The sequence below is a fragment of the Mirounga angustirostris genome, unplaced genomic scaffold (genome assembly GCF_029215605.1).
Source record: "Mirounga angustirostris isolate CCGP_5_RB_7025 unplaced genomic scaffold, mMirAng1.0.hap1 SCAF_1, whole genome shotgun sequence".
Classification (NCBI taxonomy): Eukaryota; Metazoa; Chordata; class Mammalia; order Carnivora; family Phocidae; genus Mirounga; species Mirounga angustirostris.
In genome coordinates, this window is record NW_026991709.1 from 71,940,633 (window position 1) to 71,958,053 (window position 17,421).

The following is a 17,421-nucleotide window of genomic DNA, read 5'->3' on the forward strand; positions in this document are numbered from 1 at the left end:
ACTTCAGGCAAGCTACAGAACTTCTCTGTGCATCATCTTCCTCCGCTGGGAAGTGACAGACCATCCCAGAGAGCACCTGTCTCATAGGCTATGGTGGGGGAGAAAATAAGCTGATTTTGTGCAGTGCCTGCTGCTTGCTGAGTCCTATACAAACATTAGCAATGTTGCATTCCTGAAGGAGCAGAGGATATGGGAAGACCGTGAGGCTTGGAGTCAGGAGGCCTGGGTCTGAGTGCAGTTGTGCCACTTTCTGGTGGTGTGATGCCGATTCCGAACCTGGGACCCTCCCAGTCCTCAGAGCAGTAAAACTGGAGTGAAAATGGCATCTCTCTCCAGGCTGGTTGTGAAGGCCCAGGAAAATAGGGCCGGCAGACTGTTTTACCCGCACAAACCCGGTGAAATCTGCTCTCTTTCCCCTTCCCAGGCACACATTCTGGCAGTTCCGCCACGAGAACCCCAAGACGCGGGTTGGGGGCCCTCCCCCCGAGGGGCTGCCTGGCTTCAACAGCGGCGTGATGCTGCTGAACCTGGAGGCCATGCGCCAGTCCGCCCTCTATGGCCGCCTGCTGGAGCCGGCGCAGGTGCAGCAGCTGGCCGACAAGTACCACTTCCGCGGCCACCTCGGGGACCAGGACTTCTTCACCATGATCGGCATGGAGCACCCCGAGCTCTTCCACATGCTGGACTGCACCTGGAACCGGCAGCTTTGCACCTGGTGGAGGGACCATGGCTACAGTGACGTCTTTGAGGCTTACTTCCGGTGTGAGGGCCACGTCAAGATCTACCATGGGAACTGCAACACCCCCATCCCGGACGCCTAGGTGCATCCCCGTCGGCGGTGCCCTCGGGTCTCCGGGGGAGCCCAAGGGGCACCCCTGCTACCGGCCCCAGGCTGGCGTCCGAACCTCTGTGGGGATGTGCTTCGGACGAGGTGCTGCCACTGTCCCGCCCAGTGAGGACTGGCCTATGCGTTGCTGGTGCTCGGGGCCCTTTCTCTCCGGGGGGCCGGGCATCGTGGAGGGCCAACACATAGACATCTTCCAGGGGGCTCGGAAACAGGCGCGTAGAGAGGAGAAAGGAAAGACAATGGCCCTTCGTGCCCTCAGCCCCCAAAACAATGGAAATCCTTTTAAGCACTGGCATTTCTTAGACCAAATATAAATTTATTTAAAATTGACAAGCTTCCCTTTTGCCAGAAAGAACAAACAGTACTGCTAGGGCTCCCAGGGAGCGCTGAACGAGTGAGCTGGGGTTTTCACAGCCGGCCCCAAGTTGAAGCATCCAGCGAATGCCCACCTTCCACACGTGCACCCTAGGAGGCTGTGTGCTTGTTCCCACCATGCCCACATTGCCCGGTCAGGGTGTGAAGGTCACCACCGGCTCGGGGAGGGTCTGCAGGGCCAGCCGCGGCCCACCTGAGAAACCCGGCCTCATTACTGTAGTTTCCCCAGCTTCTCGCTCCCAGCCGCATCCCAGAACCTCATTATCCCTCCTTCATCACAGCCGGCTTCAGGTGACCAGCCGGTGCTCGGAAGTCAGATCCGCCATCAAAGAACAGAGCTTGGCCGCCCCCAGGGACAGGTGATAGAGTCATCTGGATGGGGAAGATGCATTCCAAAGAGGAGCCCCTCAGTTTCTGTGCATAACCGGGTGGCTCCGAAGGGGGGTCCCTCGTAGACTGATAGGCATTCAGTCTCTGTTTAAAACCTCATCCTGTGATTTTTCTTATTGCATCATATTAGACCCTGTTCCTTCGAAGAAATTAGGTTCTTCTCTGAATGAGTTCCCTTGTAAGATGCAGACACGAAGCCCCTGATGGTGCATTTTGTCTAGTTCAGCGGAGGTCCTCGGGGCAGAACTGTGGTTGGATTTTCATCTCCTTTGATTTCCATTTCATTCACTTTTTTATTTCTCTTCACCATGAGTGAGAATAGCTAATAAACAAGCTTTGAGAACACAATGATTAACGTTGTTTCTTCTCCGATCATGGTTTACTGCTCCCTGGAGGTTCTGAATCAAGAGTGCAGTCAGGGGCACCTGGGTGGCTCAGTTGGTTAAAGCGACTGCCTTCGGCTCAGGTCATGATCCTGGAGTCCCGGGATCGAGTCCCGCATTGGGATCCCTGCTCGGCAGGGAGTCTGCTTCTCCCTCTGACCCTAACCCCTCTCATGTGCTCTCTCTCATTCTCTCTCAAATAAAAATAATCTTAAAAAAAAAAAAAAAAAGAGTGCAGTCAGTGTTATTCAGAGCCCTCCCACCCCCCGCCGTCCACATGACGGACCTTAGCGTGCTCCCCGGCCATGGGGACGGGGAGGGCAGCCGGGTCGTATCGGGGTCACTAGAGAATCATCTCCTGGAAGCAAGAACAGCCCCTTCCCTCCTTACTCCAGACTGTCCGGTTACATCATCCCCTGACCAAACGGAGCACGTCTCTCTCCTGCCTGTGCTCCGGCAGAATTGGTCTGTTCTCCTAGGTGCTTGGTTTCCTATTTATAGCTGCTAGTTGTTGAACACCTGCTGTGCGCCGAGCATTGTATTGGGGGTTTATGCACAACTGATGATGCTCACGAAAACCTCATGAAGGTGATTCCGATTTTCAAGTTTACTGTAAGAAAATAACTAGAGATGTGGATAGAGAGTCATTATCACGCCAGTTGTTTTAAATAGAAAACAACTGAGATCAACTTAAAATGTTGACTAGGGGAGTGGATAAATTATGTTACATCCATATAATAAAATAGTTTAGGCATTAAAATCGTATTTTTCAAGAATATTTAATGCCTTGGGAAATGCTTACAATGTGCTGTTAAGTAAAGAAGGCAAAATATAACATTATATGTACAGTATGATCCCTACTTTATTTTAAAAATTACATATTTGTGTGTATGCATATATGTAAAAAGAGAGCCTGTTTCACTATATCTAATTCAAATCCTAAAAAAAACATGTTTCAAACACCACATTAAAATTTTTTTTTAATGTGAAAAAGTGGGTAAAATGCTAGGGAATTTTAGACTCGTAATAACAAAGGTATTTTTCCGACATTAATTTCAATAATTCAAGGGTTTCTGTAGCTACGAGAGTCCTTTGTTAGTGCAAAGAAAAAAAAATGAACTTGTAGATCAAAATGGGCAAAAACCAAACCAAATCTCCTCCTTTACCATTGAGATCACCTCCTCAGGAGCTTCCCCTCCTCTGTCGCCAGTGGCCTTGGTGAACAGCAAGATAACACTCAACAGGAAATCCAGCCGGCCCAGAAAAGCCAATGGGTACAACTCCTGGACAGCTCTTAGACGGCTGGTTCCTCATTGGAATCCTGTTATAATCGATGCAGTGCAAACATGACTAATTGTGCTGTGTTTCCTTTGCCTGATGAAAACTTTCACTGCACTGCATAAGCCTATAGGAATGAGTGGAACAGAAGTCTGAAAAGAACATTTCTGGGTACTAGGAAGGATTAAGGTACTTTCTTTCTTCATCTGTATTTATTTTGATATTTCTGAATATTAATTACTTTTGTAATCATAAATGCTATAAAACTGTAGCCACTGCCATTGGCCTCCCCCCCCCCCCGTTACAGGCGAGTATCGTCCTGGCTACTCTACAGCTCATGCTGACCATGGTTACCATCACCTGTAAGAAAACATAATCTCGGCTAAGTAGGCTCTGGGTTTTCAACTTTCCCTATGGATGCCCTGGTTCTCTGAATAAAAGTGACCTAATAATAGCATCTCTAGCCTCTGCTTTCGTTTCTGATTCTATCATCTCGTGTGTGTACACGAATGATAATAGCCTTTGGAAAGCTTGCGGGCCTGGCGGAGAGATTTATTCTTGTGTGTGTCACAGCCTAACTACGCACCCCTTCCCATAGCATCTCCTCCGGCCCCAGAGCGGTGTGCTGGGTCAGTGGGCCTCCAGCCAGAGCACAGCAGCGGTTTGTGGGCCACGGGAGCAAGTTCGCTGTGCCTCACACCACCTGCTTTGACTAAGGGCAAACGTCGGTTCATTCTAAGACCTTCTGGCTGAAATCCACATGCAAAGCCCAGAGGTTTGGCTGCGGGTGGAGTTTGGCAGGGCAAGCAGAAATTTCCGAGCAAGCAGGATGGTGTGGTAGAGAGAACCTCACGCCTAAGAGAGGACTGCCTTTGAATCCATGGTCAGCCCTCACCACCTGGGCAATCTTGGACAACCAAGGCCACCTCTTTCTCCACTTCGAGACACTGGTAACGAGAGCTCCGTCAAAGGAGTGTTGTAGGAAGAAGGAGATGTGTAAGGGCTTGGTAAGCAGGGAAATGATACAGAGATGCAAGGGGATTCTTAGAGTTACTACCTAAAATATTCTTTTTAAATAATAAACGACAGCCATTTGGGGCACATTAAATGGGTTGGTGGCACCTCCCTCAGCCCAGTGGATGACCAGACGCTTGCTTGTAGGTGGTCTGATTTTTTTGTGAGCCACTCACTCTGGAGAGGCCTGGGTATGTCCAGGAGGTTAGGGGTCCTGGGATAAACCCTTCCCTCTCTGGGCTCAGTGTCTGGATCTGTAAACAAGGGCGTCGGGGGTTGGACTAGCTCTCCAAGCAGCGCCCCCTGCCCCTGGCACACACACTTGTATGCATCCATCTGTGTTCACGCGTGCGTGTGGCAGGGAGTCTAAACCCAACGTAAGACCTCCACACCTCCACTCATCCGTCACCAGCTTGGAATTTATGACCATTCAAACGGAGACTCGCTCACAAGGTACGGTTAGTACACTTTCCCCCCAGTCTGAACAGGCAACGGGAGGGATGCAGACAAACTGGGAGAAATTTCAATCCAGAGAGACTCAGTGCCATCCACGAGCCCCAGCCCCTCTGCGTGTGGTCCCCCAATAGCAATGACAGCTGAAGCCTCGTCTTAGGTTTGGCTTATGCGACTGTCTTCCAAAGAACCTCCCAGGCAGAGCCACTTGTAGACAGACCCCTGCCCCACGGGTCTGGAGCCCCCAGCTGGGGAGGCCTGGTGGAGCTGCCCCGCAGGACACATCGAGTGGACGGACATTCGGCAGCCTCACCGAGCACCTTGCATTCTCAGAGCCTGAGGGGCCTTTCCACGCCCGGGAGGCCAGCTGCCCCCCTCTGCAGCCCCCCTTCCCTGACAGGTAGGATTTGTTGCAGCCCTGCCCCGAGCCCCACTCGCTGCCGCACAGGCCTGAGCAGGACCACAGGAGCACGGAGCCTGGCGTGCATCCGGCCGCCTGTGCGGCTAGTGGCCTGACCCCCCCGACAGGGCCTTGTAGACAGCAGGGACCGGGCTGTCCGTGGAAAAAGCAAGATGCTCCCACTCAACCCTCTTCCTTCTTCCTCCTTGGCTCTGGGCAGCCTCCAGAACACGCCGAGAAGCCCCAGGCCCAGCTTGAGAGTCTCCACCGGTTTCCGTGCTGACCTGCGGGCCTCTTGAGGGCACAGACTGTGTCACCACCTCTGCCTGCCCTCCCCCCCCCTCCCACCAGCCAGCATCCGCTCAGGTGGGGCCTGTGCGGAGAGCCGTGTTCCCTGGGGGCCTGGGCTTGTCTGCTGCTCAGCGTGGACTGTGAGCGAAGCTGGAAGTTCTCAGTACGTTCCAGCTGCCTTCCCTGCCGTGCCATCCTCGCCAGCATTTCTAACCTCGGGCGCGGAGCGTGAGTTCATGACGCCCCCAGTACGTGACCCATTGCCACCACTGCTCGCTGGGAGGCCTCTCGTTTCATTTATTCCCATATATCACCATACCCCACCCCCAGCCCCGAACAGTCACTCTAATGTGCTTCCTGAGTGTCTTCTGTGTTCGGGCAAGATGGTGTTATTGTTCTGTGGACATGTGTTTTCATTTGAACAACTCAGTCTATTCTCTTGCTTTTTCTTTCTCATTCAGCACCAAGTTTCTAAGCTCCACCCCCCTTACTGCGCACCCCCCACCGCTGCCCACTGCTCTGCGGTGTGCCCTCACCAGCTTGGCCACCCTCACTGGCATTGCCGGACCCCCACAGCACCTCCCGCCCACCTCCGAGATGAACACTGGGAAGGGGAGGAGTGATCCTGCTGCGGGCAACTTTGTCCTGTTCATGCACCTGGTAAGAGCTGCCGAGTGTGGTGTATCCAAGAAGAACGCGGCTGGATCCCACATTTCTGCCTAAGTGGTGCCCAGAGCACCCTCCCCATTCTCCCCAGTGTGAGCCCTCACTTTCTCTGCATGACTGTGCTCATGTTCACGTCTCCGTGCATGGACACACACAGGGACCTGTGATCACATTGGAGTCCTCCAAAACGTGTGGTCCGAGTCGCGGCTGCTCTCCGTGAGTGCTATCACATTGACCTTGGCCAGTGGGCTGCATGTCTGTGAACTGGGGAGAGGTCAGCCAGCTAGCTCCTGGCCTTGCGGCCCTCCCAGGACGGCTGTGAGCGGTAGGTGAGACAAGCCATAGGAAAGTACTCCCGAGGCCCTAGATACCCTCCCTCCCTGGCACCGCAGCCCGTCCCCAGTCCCCAGTGCCACCCAGTGCTGCCAGAAGCTTCGTGGTCAGCCCGAGTCCTGCTGGGGGCATGTCCCGCCGTCTGGCACCACACCCAAGCTTCCTGTGCTCCTCCATGCGGGTTAGCTTCTGGGGCCTCTGACTCGGAGCAGCCCCTGGCCTGGCCTGTGAGGGAGGCAGGGACCCCTTGGCCAGGGGCTGGGGGGCTGGAAGACAAGGGGAGAGGAAGGAGAAGTGCTAGGCCTGTGTCTAGAAGAGTTGTGAGAGAGGGTCTTGGAGCACGAGGGGCTGTCATGTTCAGGCGTGAGGGGATTTTGCAGAGAGCATAATGTGGCGGGGTTTGTGAATGGGATCACCTTTGCTCTTTCTCAAGTAACACAAATACAGATTGGCCTTGCTCTCTTACTTAGTCCTGACGACTGTGGTATGTGTCACTGGATGCCACCGAAAGGCTGAGACTGGGTCCCACGAGGCCCGGCGCTTTGTTGCATAGATGCCGCGTAATCCTACTGCCTCTTCAGTCATCCGGTTCTGCCTACAGTCTCTGCACTCTTGGAAGGCGGGTCTCGGGCCTCCTTGTGGTCCCAGCACCCGACACAGTGCCTGACACATTGTGGGTGCCCATCGAATCTCTGTTGTTTGATTGCATGATTACATGAAAACCATGCCACACCTCCACAGAGAAGAAAAATGGCGCCGGTGGGTTTGGGGAGCAAGATGGAAGGGTGGAGACAGGCGCCGGGTTGTCCACCTTACAGAATCCCAGTAAGGGCCAAAGGAGGGAGGGATGGGAGAGCACTGGGAAGCTGGGAGGACTTGGCATCAGGGCTGATTTGGGGGAAATGGGTGGAGACCCAGAACTAAACACTCATGGAAGGAAGCTCCATCTCTGTCCCCATTTAACGAATATCTGGTGTTCACATTCCTCCTCTCATCAAGCTTAATGAATTCCAGGGACTCAGTAGTCCCTGTGACGGTTGGTTTGCATAAAACGCCCAGTATCTGGTTGGGGGGATGCCCTCGAATGTTCTAATGGCCTGGCTTACTGGGACCTGGGCGGGCGTCCCTGAGCCACAGAAGGAGTGGGAAAGAACCGCTTAGAAAGGTAGTGAGCGGCCCGTCGCAGGAAGTATGCCAGCAGAGGCTGCACAACCTCTTGTGAGAGGACACGAGATACAAGCCCAACAGCAGATAGAAGCTGAGATGGCTGCCCTATGAGTCCCTGACAACCCTGAGCTTCTGGATTCCCAAGCCTATCTCCCTCCCCTTTCTCCATAACTAACCCCACGGGGAAATATTTATTCTCTAGACCTGAGTGTCTTCAGGTGCGGATTCTAGAGGATCTGCCTACTTCCAGGAGGGAGACTCCCCTATGGATAACAGGGACCAGGATCTCCTGAATACCCTTCCACCCCCATCCCTCCCCCTCTCCTCCCCTTCCCAGTGTTCATCTCCGAGTCCTGTCGGAAGTGCCACCGGAGGTCACACTGGACATCCCACAGGCAAGCGGTGGCGCCAGGGAGGGAGAGGGACTGGGAGGGGGCTCCAGAGGTGGCATAAAGTGGCTTAGTGAAAACATACCCTGTGGCAGGGATTCGATTCGTGGTTTGCCCCATGAGCTGGTCAGTTCCCAGGTGGAGCACACCTGGCCAGGTGTGGCCAGGAAGGAGAGGGACTAGCAAAGGCAGCACATTTCTTTTGGATGGACAGACGGATGGACAGGTGGCTGGCTGGTCGGCGGGGTAACTGGCTGTATGGTTGGAAGCCCCCTCCCTTTCTGACGGTCACTGGGGCCCAAAGACTTGTGTTCCCGGTGGTGGAACAGCAGAACAGCATGCAGAAGGCCGGACTCAGGCTTCTGCCAAATGTCTATTCGGTCTTGCCTGAGCTGGAGAACGAACAGCTTGCTTGGAGACACGGGACATGTCCCCGTGATTATTGCTAGCACAAGTAAAGCATTCTGTGCAGAGGGAAGAGGATGCCTTCTATTCTCTTCGTGCCCGTAAGTGGCCTTGGTGTCAAGCTGTCCCCTGACCCTTTCTTGGCCACCCCCGGCCCCCAGCGCCACAGGCTGGTAGCCCTGCTCCCCCACAGACTCACTTGCCCTTCTTGTGGGACTTTTGCTGGCAGCTGGGCTGAGGGAGGAGCTAGGGACACAGCTGAGATCATACAGAAGAAGATCATACTCGGGCAGACCCTGGTGCAACAGGTTATGAACAGACCAGACCCGCCAGGAGCTCCACGATGAGAGAGGTGTGAGCTGTGGGTGCAACGGGATGTGGTGTGAGTTGGGGCCGCTGGAGAAGACGGCGGGGCACCTTGCACTCACTAGTATCTGCCCCCGTCTTGCTCAAGCAGCTGTCTTGAAACGCCTCCCACCATTTTCGGGGGCTCCTTGAAATGGTGAAGACCCCAGCTCTGTTTCTGAGTGCCTCTGAGTATGTTAATCTGGAGCGGTGGGGGGGGGGGGGGGGCGGGTTTCAGCATTGTCCTGCTCTGGGGTGAGGGGCCAGACATTTATACCCCTAAGTTGATCACCCACCTACTGTGGGACGCCCCTGGAAGGAGGCAAGACCTTCCCCCAGGCAGTTTTCTTCAGCCCAGGCCAGCCCTACGAGGGCTGAGAGTGGAGGGCGGTCCTCTGGGGGTGCTCCCTGCAGCAGGAATGGGATGCAGTCCCTCTCTGAAGGGGGCATGCGCAGCTCCTCATGGTGCCCACCACAGATTTCTGCTAGGGCGGTGGTTTTCAAACACGGATCACCTGGAGGATGTGTTAAAACAGATTGCTGGAATCCCAACCCCTGGTGTTTCTGATTCAGTGGATCCAAGGAGGGGCCTGAGAAGCTGCATTTCTAAGGAGCTCCCAGGTGCTGCTGAGACTACTCCTGCGACCCCATTCGGAGAATGACCATTCTGGCCTAATGCCCTCACATTCTGCAGATGGGAAAAATGCAGGCCTCTGGGAAAGGACCTGTCCGAGTCACACAGTGAGAAGCCAGGACGGTCCAGAACCCAGGCCTGCTGCCCGCTAGCGAGCTCGGGGCAGTCAGGACTGAAACGACCAAGCCCGGATAACCCTGAGTTCCTCCCTTTCGAAGGGGCCGGAGGTAGGGGGACCGGAGGAAGGGGGGGGCCCGAGGCGGGGGGGGGGGGGCCCGAGGCGGGGGGAGGGCCGGAGGCGGGGCTGCGGGGGTAGGAGGAGGCAGGGCGGAGCAGGTGCACGCTGTCGCTGCTGGAGCCTGCCCCTTGCTGGCTTGAGCACCCGTGAGAGGGCACAAGTACTGAGGTCCCCGGCCTGCCTCTTTCCCTGCTTTCCGGGGGCAGCGGAGCTAGTCCAATCCGGCTCACGGGGCAGAGGAAACCCAGGGACACACCTTACGTAAGAAAGATCGGCGCCCTGCTAAATAAAGACCTAGCGGCCAGAGGGGCGGAGCGAGGAAGTGCGGGGAAGGGGGGCTGTTGGGAGGGGCATGCGGGACTGCCGGAGGCGGGGACTGGGAGGCACGGCCCCTGCCCCTTGGGAGCCTTGGGGAAGTAGGTGGGGGAGAAGGGCCTTGAGGCGGCTTTCCGGGTCATGTGTGGTCCTCTCCGCACCCACCCAGAAAGGAAAGTCCTGCATGACCTGCAGGTCTTTCGGAGTTGTGTTGTGTTTAGGAGTTGTGTTTCCCTCCCAGGGGGCCAGCCTCCCCCGGGAGAGCAAGACGGCCGCTAGGTTTCGTGTGGTGGGTGGGGGCCTCCCTGCGTGAGTTGTTCCCCAAGACCAGAAGCTGGGCCGGGGCCAAGGGGCTCAGAAGAAACTGACATAGAATAAAAAACAGAATTTAAAGCAGAGAGCACCAATATAATATCATATATCATATAATAATGTATATTACATATACTACCTGCAATCATATATATTATAAATAATACGATTATTATCATATATAATATAACTTATAAATAATATGTGATATAAATCATGTGATTATATAGAATATAGTATATAATAAAATAAAATATGTAATAAAATATATAATAAAAAGAACCAATAAAATATAAGTATTCTCTTCTCTTCTCTTCTCTTCTATTCTATTCTAATCTATATTTTACCTGGCTGGCCCAAGCTTCTTGCCTCACCAACAGAGAAAGCAGAGGAGAGAAATGATCCCTGAAGCTGAGGCAGAACTGGGTTTCTGACTCCAACTCCAGTGCTCTCTGTCCAGGACAGGCCGCTTCACCTCCTGAGTACGGGCCAGGCTCTGCATCTCCATCCCTCTGCCCTAGGCCCGGGCCACCCAGCCCACCAGCAAGGGAGGTCAGGCTTGTTGGGTGCTGGTGCAGGTACCTGCTTCCACGTCGCCACAGGGCTCCGTTAAATTGGCCTCCTTTTCCCTTGCACTCTGTCCTCAGCCAGGACATGGGTCCGAGCATACCCTCTCCTATGTAAGGAAAGTACCTATCTAGCCCTTATAGTGTTTCCATGCAGGGAATAATTATAAAGGCAGCATAAGAAAGAGATCTGAGGAGACCAAAAGAATGTGAGCAAAACACAAAGCTTGTGAAGGCCCAATGCTGGCTGACCTGAATGTGAGTGCATCAGATTTTCCTCTTCCCAAATCCCGGACGTCAGAATTTTGGGGGGAAGGCACATGGGGATGGGAACAAAGGGCCACTTTAGAAAGCTTCTAGGTCAGTTTCATCTTCCTCGGCTAGCCAACAGCTGGGGTGGGCAAGTGGGTTGGAGGACATGTGTGGAGCTTTGGCGTGCTTTGGGTTGGCTGCTCAAGTTCATCCAGCAGCCTTGGGGTCCACGCCTGTCCCTGAGGGCAGGCTGGCCCAGACCCAGAACCCCACAGCCTAACCACTCCTCTTGGAGGCCTCTAAGACACCTTTTTTTTTTTTTTTAAAGATTTTATTTATTTATTTGACAGAGAGAGAGAGAGAGATAGCGAGCACAGGAACACAAGCAGGGGGAGTGGGAGAGGGAGAAGCAGACTCCCCGCCCAGCAGGGAGCCCGACGCGGGGCTCGATCCCAGGACCCTGGGATCATGACCTGAGCCGAAGGCAGACGCTTAACCAGCTGAGCCACCCAGGCGTCCCTAAGACGCCCTTTTTGAGGGAACCAGGGCATCCCGGAAGAGCTCTGAAGTCAGCTGCCCTGCCTCCCCTGGCCCGCACCCTGTGGCTTCTGCACGCTCCCAGGGCTTACACCGCGGTCCTGGGTGCCGGTGCGAGGCCCTGCTCCTTGAACTCACCACCTTCCGGGCCCGCTGTTTTGGTAGGAGGCCCACGGTCTGGATTCCTCCAGTTAGATCCACGCGAACATAGCTGGTGTCGTGTCCTTACCTTCGTATCACGTCTGGAGGCAAGTGATGTGAGCGGGTCCCACATTGGGTGGTGCTGACTTGAATAACTTAGTTAAGGTGAATCAGCCAACTCGCTCTAATGGAAAGGTCTCCTTTCCCCTTTGTAAATAATAATTAATGTGTGGGGACTGTGCGAATGTCCTGTTCTCCCACGGCCTCTCCCCCAGTGCTTGTAGCCTCCGTTGACTTGCTGGGCTGGTGTCAGATCTATCACCAGTGGCAAATGGTGATCGACTCCTCCAATTCCTTCTGGATTTGTTAGCTGGCGTTCAGCTGTAGAGGAGCTTTCCCTCTACTTTACCCTTGAGACCAGTGGCTCTAGACCCAGGTTGCCTGTTTGAATTACCTAGGGGCTTTTAAAAAGAGGACCAGTGTCCTTCCGCCAAATTCTGATTGATTTGGTCTGGGCGGGGCTCCAGCAAGGATGTGTTGTTCAGTTCCCAGCTCATCCTGCTGTGTAATGGGGGCTGAGAGTCTGCTCCGGAGGCCAGGAGAGCCACGGGAGGGTCTGGCGAGGAGTGAAGGCCCCACTAGAATTTCAGAAAGGTCTCTCTGGTGGCAGGGGAGGTGGTTCCTAAAGGGGTGCAGGGCTGGGGAGGGCCGAGTGGTAAGGATGCTGTTGCAGAAATCCTGCTGAAACACCATGAAGGGGAAACCTAAGGAGTAAAGTTCATGTTCAAAGGCATTTAGATGCTGTGGTCCTGGGAGCCACCTTTGAGGAAGCTGTGGGTGGAAGATAATATAAAATTTAATCAACAACCTCTTTTTTTAAAGATTTTATTTATTTATTTGAGAGAGAGAGAATGAGAGACAGAGAGCATGAGAAGGAGGAAGGTCAGAGGGAGAAGCAGACTCCCCGCCGAGCAGGGAGCCCGATGCGGGACTCGATCCTGAGACTCCAGGATCATGACCTGAGCCGAAGGCAGCCGCTCAACCAACTGAGCCACCCAGGCGCCCAATCAACAACCTCTTTAATCTAGGTGGCGTGGCCCAGCATTTCAAGCATTTTCACAGCCTTTTAAACTTGCATTTGGAATCATCTGGGAGGGCAGAGAAGGGCTGAGGGGGAGGGTTGGGGGGGGTGCCCGCCCCAGGTTGGCTCTCCAGTTCCCGGATTGCTGAGTGGCCAGCCCTCTGGCCCTCACATGGACAGTGACTCCTTGAAGACACAAGAGGGAAAATGCTCCTTTTGACGTATGGCCCTCATTAGTTTTAACATTACTCATTGTGGTTGGCTTTATTATACTCTTTATTTAAATTACACACATATATCTATCAAGAGTAGTGGGCAGGTGGGAGCCCAGAGGGGCCATAGGTTTTGGGGAGGGCATTCCACTGCTCAGTGCCTGGACACTACTCAGTGTGACCAGACAAGGTGGTGGCCACTGGGGCAAAGCCCGCCACCCCGGGACAAATTCCAGGGCAGCTCAGGAAGGCCCATGTGGGGGTAATGGGGTCTGGCTGGCACCTCTCCTTGGAAGAATGGGGTGGAAGGGCCTTTCCTAGGGCATCTGAAGCCTTCCCCACTGGGCTGCAGCTAGGGGCGCCTGGGTGGCTCAGTCGGTTGAGCGTCCACCTTCGGCTCAGGTCATGATCTGGGGACCCTGGGATCGAGTCCCTCATCAAGCCCGTGTCCTTGGGCTCCCTGCTTAGCGGTGAGTCTGCTTCTCTCTCTCCCTCTGCCCCTCCCCCCATCATGCACACGGACTCTCTCTCTCAAATACGTAAAATTTAAAAAAGGGAGGGGCTGCAGCTACAGTCCCTGGAATGCTGACCCTGGGGTTTTTCATGGACCCTTTCCCTCGGTCTGGCAAACCTCTCAGGGAATGGCCTGGCCTTGAGCACCGCTGGGAGGCTGGCCTGCCCTCCCCATTCCTCCGGACTTCAAGACTGCCCTCCTAGGGCCTGCCGCCCAGGCCCAGAGCACGCGACCACGGGCACTGAGCAGAGTCTGGCCCAGCGTCCCACAGCCCTGGCTCACCTCATTCCACCAGGGAGCCACTGTGACTTCCCTCGCTCGACCCAAGGAACCTGGGGGACCCAGGCATGGGGGTCATTGGGGGTCATGCCCTGCGGAGCACCCAAGAGCCAGAGGGCTAAGACCTGGGTCAGTGATTCTATGTGATACAAACAAGGGCCATGCAAGGCGCAGACAGGGTGTCCCAGGTAGTGGAGGAGCGTGGGGGACGGAGGCTGAGTGGCAGCCCCTTGGAGAAAGTGGCATCTGGGTAGGGTCTTGAGGAGATAGCTAGGACTTTCCAGGGGAGGGCGGGGGAGTAGCCGAGTAGGGAGCATAGTACTGTCTCCCCAGGGAAGCCGGTCTCCTAAGTGGCTCCTTGTCAACAGGAGTGTGCCAGAAGAGGGGCCCAAATTCCCAGTTTACATCTGTGCCTGAAAAGGGGTGTCTAGTGCAGACAATGCCCCTCCTCCATTGCCAACATGAAGAAGCAACTGTACCCCTGAGTTTCCCACTGTCCTTGCTGTGTGACCTTAGGTGAGTCCCATCCCTTCAGTGGGCCTCAGTATTCTCACTTTCTACCAGACCCTCCGGGCTGTAGTACTTCATGGGCCTGGGGTGATTTGTGGGGTCCAGGCTCCCATTCACAGGGGCAGAGCTGGCTGGGCTCAGTCCAGCACCACCCTCTCCTGTCCCCTGTTTTTTTTGGGGGGGTCCAGCAGGAGGTAGCACCAGGGTTTTGCGGGCTGGTGAGCAGAGGATGTTGACGGCTCTGCCCAGATTCATGTGCAAGATCCCCTGAAGGAGGTGCAGGCAGTGAGAGGGACGTCTGAGCTCTAGCTTTGGTGCTGTGTGACCCTGGGCAAGTCACTTCCCCGCTGGGTTTCCAGTTCCTCCTCTGCTGAAAGGGGCAAGGCCTGCCCCAATCCTCAAAATGTTGTTGGGCAGGATGGACTTGATGGCCTTTGAACCCAGTGCAGAGCGGTTGTTGGATGTGGGGGATGAGCACAGCTATTTCCATCATGAAGTAGAATCCTGGGTCCGTCCCCGTGTAGGGTCATTGCAAATCTGGGGCAGTGGTTTTTCCTTGTAGCAGGGCAGCAAGATTTCATTTTCTTTCTCCTTCCTCAGCTCTTTATCCCCATTGAAAGATGAAATTGCCTGCCGCCCAACCTGGGGGAACGCTGTGAGCTTTTATGAAGTCATACTTGCAAAAACAGTCTGGCTCTGGAAACGGCTCCTTTCTTTGCTGTTCTTGGGCTCCTCATGTCCCCCACCCCAGGCGGGGAGCTGGGTGGGATCCTCTTCGAGCCCCTGGCTTCAGAGGTCCCTCCTCTGACACTTTGCTGTCCCAGCTGCAACTCTTGCAGAAGCTCAGCCCTGGGCAGGGAGGCGGGGGTGGAGGGGTGGGGGGAGGAGGGGGGAGGGGGCAGGCCCCTCTGCCAAGCCTTTGCCACCTGGCCTCTGCAGGCCACGGATGCACCCGGAAGGACCAAGCTCTTTGCTTTCCTTATAGTTTTCATCCCTTTCTTGGAGAATGTCGAACGGAGAATTGCTGTTAAGAAGAAATCAATATCTTTGGATGGAAGAGAACTTGCTGCATTTACAACAAATCAATTCGGTACAAATTTTCCGAGAGCCTGCTGTGGGTGGGGCCCTCCACCCTGGAGGAAATCAGAGTTGAATCAGCCTCTGCTGGGCCACAGAGGAGCTCCAGGGAGGGCGGGAGGGGAGGGGAGGGGGACACAGGCTCTTCAACTGAAGAGTGTTGCCCAACCAGAAAACCACTTACCCCTCTGAGCCACCTGTGGCCTGCTGACAATAATACCTACCTAGGGTTGGTGCACAGAACACAGGGAATGAATAAATTCATACATGTGAAAGGACAGTGACTGTGCTTTCCTATTCAAAATGACTGATGTTAGGACAACGGTATAGGAGGAGAGGTTGGTTCTGACTGTGGAGTTCCAGGCACGTTTCTTGGAGGAGGTTGGACTTACACCTTGAAAAATGGTGTAATATTTAGTAATAAGTTTGACTGTTAGTACCAGAGAGATTCAATATAGCAAATGGCCTCAACAAAATACAAGGCCACTTCTTTTCATAGATACATCGAGAGGTAGGTGGCCTAGGGCTGGCAGAGCAGCTTCATGGGGTCAAAGAGCCGTGGTATCCTTCTGTCTTGTTGCTTTTCTATATAGCTTCAATCCCAAGATTACCTCATGGTCCAATATGGCTGCTCCAGTTCCAGCCATTGTATCCACATTCTAGCCACCAGGCAGGAGGAAAAGGGAAGGAGAAAGGCAGGCACATCCATTCCCTTTAAGAAAATGTCTTTGAAGTGGCACTCACCTGTTGACTAGACATTAGTCACATGGCCGTATCTACTGCAAGAAATGCTCTGACATGTAGTTTCTATTCTGAGTGGCCCATGGAACAGAGGGGGCCAGATACTGGGACCAGCAGGCCGCGGCTGCCACAGCTGAGTGGTCTCCAGCTCTCATTCCTCTTTGCTTTAAGGAGACCTCTTTCCATCCCTCCCGTCTGGTACCCAGAGGAATGAGCCTGCGGGGGGATTGGCTGGCTGCTCTGGATTCTGACTGCCCTGGGGAAGCGCATCAGGCGGGACGGCTCAGCTCTGCCGGGAGCGGAGGGCTGTTGCGTGCTGTTGCGTGCTGCTGTCGGTGGGGTGAACCATGGCTCTGAAGATTTTGCCCAGGATGGGGGGAGCCCTCTCTCGCCGAGGCTTCTCCGAGGCCTCAGGCGGGAGGGCAGCGTGAGGTGCTGCTGTGGACTCAGTCTTCCTCTCCGCGGAGGCGGGGAAGAGTCTTTCTGTCTCCTGGACCCCCCTCTGCATTCCCCGCACACACAGGGGCGGCCTGGCCTGGCTCTGGGCCGCTCCCCCCCGAGAGAAGGAAGCCTGGGGAGGAGCTGCAAAGAGAAGTGTGTCTGGAAGGGATTCCACCCGTTGCCATCCCCGGGCTGTCCAGGCTTTGGGAACATGGAGTGTCCTGTGAGCCTCCTGGCATTCATCCCCCTGTGCCCGCGCTGCTCGGCTGCCTAGTGGTCTCCTTACACAGCTCAGGCCTTGCCCTGGCCTTGTATCTGCCTTGCCCCCCATGACACCTTTGCTTACGCTGGGCCTTGGCCTGGAAGACCCTCCCCACCCCTGCCTCTCCAAGCCCAGCCCATCCTCCGAGTCCCCCCCGCCCGCGCCCTCTTTATTCAGTGCCCTGCTTCCACCCCACGTGTCGCATGCCACCCCTCCCTTGGAGTCCCCTTTGACTCAGCACACCCTCTCCTCATGGGGCCACTTTGGTCTTGGGTGTAGGTATTTGGCGCCTGTCCTGAGTGCTGCCCCCAACTGAGACCCTTGAGGTAGGGGGTCTCCAAGTGCGGACCCGGCCCAGAGCAGCAGCTCCGCGGGTAGATGCTGCAGGAACCCTGGCTGACACAGGCCAGCCCACCTGCCCCCGCCCACTGAACGAGAAGTAAAGACCCAGAGTGTTTGCGCCGGGCAACATGGTGCTGTGTCGCTGGAGCTGTTAGGACCTCCCCGGGAGAAGGACGGACTTCACAGACTTGGTGGGCCTGCGAGACACTCTCAGCGCTCTGTAGGGCATTG

The 17,421-nt window shown here is 55.0% G+C and overlaps 1 protein-coding gene and 1 long non-coding RNA gene across 8 annotated transcripts in view; both read left to right on the plus strand.

Moving 5' to 3' along the window:
* Positions 1–1,960, plus strand: part of XXYLT1 (xyloside xylosyltransferase 1) — a 161,831-nt gene extending 159,871 nt beyond the window's left edge. For all 6 annotated transcript variants that reach the window (XM_045903130.3, XM_064578760.1, XM_054504266.2 and 3 more), the window contains one exon: positions 425–1,960. In XM_045903130.3, coding sequence (XP_045759086.1) covers positions 425–821 — 397 coding nt within the window. In that variant the 3' untranslated portion in view covers positions 822–1,960. The remainder of the gene's footprint in view (positions 1–424) is intronic.
* A 12,229-nt stretch (positions 1,961–14,189) lies between these two features.
* On the plus strand, positions 14,190–17,050 carry LOC129045440 (uncharacterized). 2 transcript variants are annotated; one of them, XR_010407525.1, is made up of 4 exons: positions 14,190–14,333; positions 14,928–14,982; positions 15,313–15,417; positions 16,317–17,050. It is a non-coding gene; the product is annotated as an uncharacterized LOC129045440 (long non-coding RNA). The 2 variants fall into 2 exon arrangements; XR_008505186.2 differs by lacking the exon at positions 16,317–17,050 and having other exon boundaries at positions 15,313–15,929.
* The last annotated feature ends 371 nt before the right edge of the window (positions 17,051–17,421 follow it).